Genomic DNA, 8,922 nt, shown 5'->3' on the forward strand with positions numbered 1-8,922 from the left:
ATGCCAGGGACCTATTTTGAGCACCAGGGGAATTGGTCTCCAGGGAAATTTTAGAGCACTGACAAAGACATAATCACAAGGCTCCAGGAAGCCTATGTCCCAACGCCACAACTGTCCTGAACTCCCACTCTGCAAGGCGGCCTGGTCTCAGAAGCAAGCATTGGTTTTTCTCCTAGGCCTTTTTCTGTATCCCAGGCATAATTTTTCTTTTTTTGAGCCCCACATATGCACTGAGACTGCACAAAAGCTCTTTTATTTACTGACATTCCTTAGCCCTTCTCCCAGTCAGGAGAGGGAAGTGTGAGGAGTTACTAGGCTCTGACCCTGGGTGGACAGGAAATAAATGGTGTGGAGAGGATACCAAAAAAGCAGTGTGAAGGGGCATGAGTGGGGAAAGGGTCCGCAAAAGTACAATCTTTTCCCTATCGTATGTTTCGTGCCCCTGTTTTTAAAACAAGATAGTGACCAGCCTGCCTAAGGTGTGGTAAAAGGATGGAGGCAAACAGGCATCGATGTGTGAAATTCAGTCAACCCACAGGACCCATGCTAATGGGTACTATGCTGGTATTTGCAGTCTAGGGAGAACCCAAAGGTGGGAGGACGACCCCTAAGCCTCAAATGCATCCATACTTTTCCTGAGTTGACTGGTGGTGACACGGAATGAGGCCGGCAATGCCAAGTGTACGGGCACCAGAAGAAGATGAGACCAGCCCAGAAAGGTATACTGGCTTAGAAATGAGGCCGATGCTAAGAGCTCCTGGTACAGAGTGGCAATAAAGGAGGGTTAGCTGGTCCCACAGCTCTTGAACAGGTTCAACCTGGCTCAGTTATTCGGCTCTTGGTGGAGAAAGCACAAGTGACTCAGGGACCCTACCCAGGTGACATTGGTTCAAATCCCAAGAAAGGCATAGGAAAAAGGATGCTTGAGGAAAGTCTGTCTCCACTGCCTAAGACCTCTTAAGGGTAGGGATGAAAGGTCTGTTTTCTAACAGATTAAAATTGTGACTGGAGTTAAAAAGAAGAGTAGCTGGTTAACACTATATCACCAGGGTCAGTGACACCATCAAGGACAGAGACGACACCCTCACTGAGATGGACGCCATCAATACTTCTGAAACTGGGATTCTTACAAGAAGAAGGGCAAATCAGGGTCAATGCCAGGATGGGGCTACTTGCTTCTCTCTTCAACACGTCCAGTGGACTGGGCAGCAGAAAGCACCTTTACTGAGTTAGCACCTTGGGGCAAAAGAAGTTGGCATCTTATTAGAAGAACTGAGTACCCAGAATGTAAAGCAAACCCCCTATAGATAAGAATATAAACACCTGTTGTCCATACTATAAGGATATAAACTTTCCACTAATGACTTATCTGAAGTCAGTATATTTTCTTTTCTTATCCTTTAATTATTGCTACATTTATTTTCATACCTCACTCTCTTAATATTTTAATGATCATCTTCACTATGATTATCTTCTTCCACAAAATGTTCTTTATTTCCTATGATGGAATTTGAAAAACATATATATATAAATGTGTAGTAACAATTTTTTAGCCTATTGGTGAGAAAACCATGACCTTGCAGTTACACATTAGCATCACTAGGTGGCACTGCTGTGAACTTCAGTCAATTCCCTCTTTAGTTGGAGTGGGGATAATGTCAGACACTTCATCTTCCTTTTGAGTAAATGCAATGGGCTGCATCATCTAACTTGTCTTCAACTATTGCCTTTTCTAGGTACACTCCCCCACCCATTCTATGCCTTAAATCTCACCTCATTCCTTAGCTTAACGGTCATGAGAGGCCAACACTACATTCAAACTGTTGGTTTGTGGCGTAAGCTCCTTAGACACTGAGTAGCTCCTCTTTCTTCACTTTGTCGCAATACTGACTTGAGACTCTCATATTTAGGGGTTCCAAGTTTCATCCTTAACCATTTCTTTCTTTGTTAATCTAGCTCTTACCTCGGTCCCTGTCTGTGGTTCTCACCTGACCTTGAAGGCTGAGTCTGGACATTCTGCTGGTATTTTCTCCTTACTACCTCCTCACGTGGTGGCTTAAGGGTTCCACAGCAAAAGCAGCAGCAGCAGCAGCAGCAGCAACAGGTGAGCAGAGCACACAGGACGACGAGTGTCTAAAAGGTAGGAAAGAACAGACTCAATCCTGCAGTTCTTACATGTTCCTATTCAAGCTCCCCTCCCTCAATCCCAGCACCCAAAAAAGTGAGACAACAGAAGCATTTGTCCTAAGAGAGGAGGGTAAGGTGTCTTAGATGCGGAGGGTCAACCCTCCTTCCTTATTCTTAAGAGACTAGGAAGAACTGTGTACCTTGAACCAACAACTATTCATCATAAAATAGTATCTGACGCCTTCTTCGCCAAAGTGATCATATATATATATTCCCAATGAGCCATGCTGGTTGTAGATTTTCCGCTTCTTAGGGTCACTCAGTATGGAGTGGGCTGTGTTGATCTCTTTGAATATTTCTGCTGCTTGAGCGTCCCCTGGATTCTTGTCTGGATGATACTTCAAGGCCAGTTTCCTACCCAGGCAATACCCAAAAGGAGGGTGGGGAGAGAATGGGGAGTGGCTAGGGAGGGAGAGTTAAGATGAATGACAGGAATAGGTCTCTAGATAGCGAAGAAGGAATGCATAAGATGTGGTAAAAAGAATGAAGGCAAGTAGCCCAAATCTAAATTCCTTCCCATGCCACAGTGAAGAGGACGATTGCCCCATCTGGCCCTAAAGTGAAGGCTTGAGGATTTAAAAATGGGCCAGAAAGCAAGACAGAAAGAAAAGAGTTTAAGGGGGTGGGGTTCAGGGTTTAATATGGGGCTGAAGTCTGAACCTGTAGGACTTTTTGATGTCTTCAGGTGAGGCATCCTTCTTAAGCTCCAGCACTGTATAGAGGGTTGTCCCACTTTTGGACAACCGGCGGGCTGCTTCGTCCACATGAGACATGATCTGGGTCAGAGGAGAAGCAGCATTTGTGAGAACTTCCACACGTGAGGCCATAAAGAAGTGAACCTCCAGTAACAAGAAACTCATTGCCTTCAGGGGGTAGGCTGGTAAATGACTACAAAAAGGACAGGTATAAGACAGTGAGTGGGATCTGTGACTGGCAGAAGAGATCCGGTAACCAGAAAAGACATTCAAATTCAAATTTTAGGGAGGAAATATCTCACACTTTCCAATGTCCTTGAGCTATGCAGACCTTGGGACACCCCACATACTAGAGAGACATAAGCAAGGGAGGTCTCAACATGGGAAGAGATTGATTTTGTCCAGAACTACTAGCCCCTGAAGTAAACAGCTCTGGTCTTGTCCAAACTCATTGTTGGGATTGAGAGACCAGTGCGGGCCCCAGCCCAACTGGTTGGGGTCAGGAATCGCTGAGATAATCAATTCTCAAGGGAGAAACAATTCGGACCTAACCCTGAGCTGCCTAAGATAAATCAGGTGTCCAAAAGCCAGGCCAGAAAAAAGTGCTTGCAGCTAGGCCTGAGAGTTTGTTCTTCCCCTGGCCTCCTCTCTCAACCCATCCCACCCCCTGTTCTTCAGAGATAGGGCAGTGGGGTTAACAGAAGGATGAAGAAGGAAGCGAAAAGGGGGTATCTGTGGGGACCAACCAGCAGGGCAACAGGGAGCAAGACCCCAGAGAGCAGGGAGAGCTTGGGAGGCTATGGCCCACTAGAACCAAGGCAACAAGTTCAGTAGCGAATGCTCTGGCTCCCCAGGTCCCTCCTGGCTATGAAGACTCCCTACCCGCGCTGCGGATCTACCTTGGAGTCCCTCTCTTCAGCCCATAGGCCTTACACAACCTCCATCAGGGTGAAAAACTTCACACAGCCGGGGTCCTGTGGCCCACTGCGCTTGCGCACTGCGTCAACACTCCGAGTCGTTTATTGGCGCCGCTGGAAGTTCTGGGAGGTAAAGCTACGTGGGCCCTGGGACTTATTTTGCACACCGGAAGCTTGAGCGTAGGGATCTGCCGAGCGACAGCAGGCCAGGGCATCCTGGCATCTTTTCCAGCCTTTTTGCGGGTACAGCCTCCGTCAGAATCCCTGCTACTCCAGCGGAAGGCGATCACCTATTCTGGTCACTGTCCTAGCTCATCGACTCACTTAAGGAAAGATAATGGGCTTGCAAAACTCCTTGTGGCTTTGTGAAAGATATAGTTGCTGCACGCCTTTCTCAGGAGGTGTAATACCTTGCCAGTGTTCTTTTTCAGAATTTAGGGGTATCCGGTTGGTCTTTTCTTTCCCTTCCGCTTGGAAACTCTTTCACGTCCTTTAAGACCCACCTCAACTGTCAGTATTCCATCTTCCTTTTGAGTAAATGCAATGGGCTGCATCATCTAACTTGTCTTCAACTATTGCCTTTTCTAGGTACACTCCCCCACCCATTCTATGCCTTAAATCTCACCTCATTCCTTAGCTTAACGGTCATGAGAGGCCAACACTACATTCAAACTGTTGGTTTGTGGCGTAAGCTCCTTAGACACTGAGTAGCTCCTCTTTCTTCACTTTGTCGCAATACTGACTTGAGACTCTCATATTTAGGGGTTCCAAGTTTCATCCTTAACCATTTCTTTCTTTGTTAATCTAGCTCTTACCTCAGTCCCTGTCTGTGGTTCTCACCTGACCTTGAAGGCTGAGTCTGGACATTCTGCTGGTATTTTCTCCTTACTACCTCCTCACGTGGTGGCTTAAGGGTTCCACAGCAAAAGCAGCAGCAGCAGCAGCAGCAGCAACAGGTGAGCAGAGCACACAGGACGACGAGTGTCTAAAAGGTAGGAAAGAACAGACTCAATCCTGCAGTTCTTACATGTTCCTATTCAAGCTCCCCTCCCTCAATCCCAGCACCCAAAAAAGTGAGACAACAGAAGCATTTGTCCTAAGAGAGGAGGGTAAGGTGTCTTAGATGCGGAGGGTCAACCCTCCTTCCTTATTCTTAAGAGACTAGGAAGAACTGTGTACCTTGAACCAACAACTATTCATCATAAAATAGTATCTGACGCCTTCTTCGCCAAAGTGATCATATATATATATTCCCAATGAGCCATGCTGGTTGTAGATTTTCCGCTTCTTAGGGTCACTCAGTATGGAGTGGGCTGTGTTGATCTCTTTGAATATTTCTGCTGCTTGAGCGTCCCCTGGATTCTTGTCTGGATGATACTTCAAGGCCAGTTTCCTACCCAGGCAATACCCAAAAGGAGGGTGGGGAGAGAATGGGGAGTGGCTAGGGAGGGAGAGTTAAGATGAATGACAGGAATAGGTCTCTAGATAGCGAAGAAGGAATGCATAAGATGTGGTAAAAAGAATGAAGGCAAGTAGCCCAAATCTAAATTCCTTCCCATGCCACAGTGAAGAGGACGATTGCCCCATCTGGCCCTAAAGTGAAGGCTTGAGGATTTAAAAATGGGCCAGAAAGCAAGACAGAAAGAAAAGAGTTTAAGGGGGTGGGGTTCAGGGTTTAATATGGGGCTGAAGTCTGAACCTGTAGGACTTTTTGATGTCTTCAGGTGAGGCATCCTTCTTAAGCTCCAGCACTGTATAGAGGGTTGTCCCACTTTTGGACAACCGGCGGGCTGCTTCGTCCACATGAGACATGATCTGGGTCAGAGGAGAAGCAGCATTTGTGAGAACTTCCACACGTGAGGCCATAAAGAAGTGAACCTCCAGTAACAAGAAACTCATTGCCTTCAGGGGGTAGGCTGGTAAATGACTACAAAAAGGACAGGTATAAGACAATGAGTGGGATCTGTGACGGGCAGAAGAGATCCGGTAACCAGAAAAGACATTCAAATTCAAATTTTAGGGAGGAAATATCTCACACTTTCCAATGTCCTTGAGCTATGCAGACCTCGGGACACCCCACATACTAGAGAGACATAAGCAAGGGGAGGTCTCAACATGGGAAGAGATTGATTTTGTCCAGAACTACTAGCCCCTGAAGTAAACAGCCCTGGTCTTGTCCAAACTCATTGCTGGGATTGAGAGACCAGTGCGGGCCCCAACCCAACTGGTTGAGGTCAGGAATCACTGAGATAATCAATTCTCAAGGAAGAAACAATTCGGACCTAACCCTGAGCTGCCTAAGATAAATCAGGTGTCCAAAAGGCAGGCCAGAAAAAAAGTGCTTGCAGCTAGGCCTGAGACTTTGTTCTTCCCCTGGCCTCCTCTCTCAACCCATCCCACCCCCTGTTCTTCAGAGATAGGGCAGTGGGGTTAACAGAAGGATGAAGAAGGAAGCGAAAAGGGGGTATCTGTGGGGACCAACCAGCAGGGCAACAGGGAGCAAGACCCCAGAGAGCAGGGAGAGCTTGGGAGGCTATGGCCCACTAGAACCAAGGCAACAAGTTCAGTAGCGAATGCTCTGGCTCCCCAGGTCCCTCCTGGTTATGAAGACTCCCTACCCGCGCTGCGGATCTACCTTGGAGTCCCTCTCTTCAGCACACAGGCCTTACACAACCTCCATCAGGGTGAAAAACTTCACACAGCCGGGGTCCTGTGGCCCACTGCGCTTGCGCACTGCGTCAACACTCCGAGTCGTTTATTGGCGCCGCTGGAAGTTCTGGGAGGTAAAGCTACGTGGGCCCTGGGACTTATTTTGCACACCGGAAGCTTGAGCGTAGGGATCTGCCGAGCGACAGCAGGCCAGGGCATCCTGGCATCTTTTCCAGCCTTTTTGCGGGTACAGCCTCCGTCAGAATCCCTGCTACTCCAGCGGAAGGCGATCACCTATTCCGGTCACTGTCCTAGCTCATCGACTCACTTAAGGAAAGATAATGGGCTTGCAAAACTCCTTGTGGCTTTGTGAAAGATATAGTTGCTGCACGCCTTTCTCAGGAGGTGTAATACCTTGCCAGTGTTCTTTTTCAGAATTTAGGGGTATCCGGTTGGTCTTTTCTTTCCCTTCCGCTTGGAAACTCTTTCACGTCCTTTAAGACCCACCTCAACTGTCAGTATTCCTCTGTCATTCCTCTGGGACTCCTCGGTCATTCCCCATGTTGTTCCCACTTGCTCTGTTAAAGCATTTATCTGATTATATTGTAATTATTAATTTGCACGTTCCTTTGAAACAACATCTTGAACATTTCCAAAAGAATTTTTGTTCTTCAAAACTTTCCTTTAAGTACTTTTCCATCATGAGGATGTACCATAATGTAATTATATATAATCCAGATTGGATAGTGAAGTTGTTTCTAACCATTGATAGTATAGTAACCTTATAATAAAAATTCTTATTTTCAAACCTTTAAATTAATAACCTTTTTTCTCTTCGGGTTAGATTCCTGGAAGTGGAATTATTGGGTCAAAGGAAGTTTTTCAAGCCTCTTGATCCTTATTGCTAACTTTCTTCCCAGAAAGTTACCCAAAGTATCTATTTCCATCCCTTCTGCAGGACGTGAAAGCACCTCCCTCTATCTGGCCTCACTTCCTGTGATATGCTACAGGAGGTAGTGTTTGCACCACCTAAAATTTACCACTTTCGTGATAGTTTTCTTTAGAGAGGAGCACTCAATGACCCCTATAACATGTAATTGAAAGAGCTTTATTAATTCAATAATATTTCTGTTACCCCTCTGGTGGCTTTTATCACTCTCTTTTCTTTATTACAGTTATTCGTGCACATTTACCTCCCCTTCTAGGTTTTAAGTGGTAAATCAATACTCCACCCCAGGAGATGTGAGCCATCTGAGCAAACCAATTAAGGAGTCCATATACAGCAGGCACAATGACCACTGAATTAACTAATTTATTTCTATAGTTCTGTGATCAGGGCAGGAGGTAGGGATAAAAACCTTTCGCGTCACCCACCTAGTTCATAGGTTCTGGGTCAGATGAGTTTAGGGGTCAATCACTTAAAGTGAAGGAATGAAAGCTGACGATTTTTTTGGTGGTTTGTATTATGCCAAATTTCTCTAACTAATCTCCAACCTTTCATCACCATCATGGGATGACAGAACTAGCGGAACAGAAGTTGTTTCTTCACTAGCACTGTGAAGAGAGAAGGCTTCAGAAGCGCAGTGCACTTACAGTGAATTCCTTACCTCTGTCTGCAGGCTCAAGGTGGTGCGGCCCCTGCCTCTCACTCCCATTCAGTCGAGTACCACTGTCTTTCTTGCTCTGGTCTCAGCCACACTGTTTCCTATCAGTTCTTTGAAGACACTGTGTTCCTTCACATTTCAAGGGCCTTTGGCCACTCTGCTCCCTCTGCCTGGAAGACTCCTTCCCAGGACTTAACATCCTTTGAGGATCTTAGCTTTGTGCCTGCTCAGAGAAGCCTTCTAAATGGAGTTCCACTTCTTTCTCCCCACCTCATAACGTCCTCATGATAATTCGTGAATATATGTTTATTTGTGTGTTGATTTGTTTAAGGTCTGCCTTCCCCGGCAGACAGGGAACTCCAAAGGGCAGGGACTTTGTCTTTTTGTTCATCATTGTTTTTGTAGTACCTAGAACCATGCCCGGTTTACAGTAAGTGAAGTAATGATTTGTTGAATGAGCTACAGCAGAGGGAGCCCTCTGCTGGTCCAATGCAGGCCCAGAGGTTGGGCCTAAGCATGAATTCCCTAAGACATTGGACAAGACTACAGAGCCCATCTTCCCTTATGTGGTCCTAGACAAGAGACATATGGTGTAAACAGAAAGAGGGCAGTGGGAGAGATGGTAATGGTGATTCTGAACTCCTCGTTTCTTGTTTATCTTAGCCTTCCTCCAGTTCCTGACACAGTTCCTGCAGTATTGTAGATGCTCAATAAATGTTGGTTGATTGAATGAACCAGCAAACCTTTATATGCCTTTTCAGAAGGACTTTTACTTAATTATCTCCTTTGATCCTCACAACAACCTGAGAGGTGGTATGATCACATCCCTGCTTTATAGAAGTGAACCCTGAGAAAAAGGGCAAATTAGGT

The 8,922-nt window shown here is 46.1% G+C and overlaps 2 protein-coding genes across 2 annotated transcripts; both read right to left on the bottom strand.

Annotated features, from left to right (window-relative positions):
- Positions 1–1,959: 1,959 nt before the first annotated feature.
- On the bottom strand, positions 1,960–2,960 carry LOC105289800 (dnaJ homolog subfamily C member 5G-like). Its single transcript, XM_011356608.1, has 3 exons — positions 2,848–2,960; positions 2,328–2,589; positions 1,960–2,133 (listed from the first exon to the last, which is right to left on the bottom strand). Exons 1-3 carry the CDS (start codon positions 2,958–2,960, stop codon positions 1,960–1,962), a joined length of 549 nt encoding a protein of 182 aa, XP_011354910.1.
- A 596-nt stretch (positions 2,961–3,556) lies between these two features.
- On the bottom strand, positions 3,557–5,611 carry LOC105289801 (dnaJ homolog subfamily C member 5G-like). The gene is made up of 4 exons (XM_011356609.1): positions 5,499–5,611; positions 4,979–5,240; positions 4,615–4,784; positions 3,557–3,614 (listed from the first exon to the last, which is right to left on the bottom strand). The coding sequence occupies exons 1-4, from the start codon at positions 5,609–5,611 to the stop codon at positions 3,557–3,559; spliced, it is 603 nt and encodes a 200-aa protein (XP_011354911.1).
- Positions 5,612–8,922: the final 3,311 nt, after the last annotated feature.

The sequence above is a fragment of the Pteropus vampyrus genome, unplaced genomic scaffold, assembly GCF_000151845.1.
Source record: "Pteropus vampyrus isolate Shadow unplaced genomic scaffold, Pvam_2.0 Scaffold28, whole genome shotgun sequence".
Lineage (NCBI taxonomy): Eukaryota > Metazoa > Chordata > Mammalia > Chiroptera > Pteropodidae > Pteropus > Pteropus vampyrus.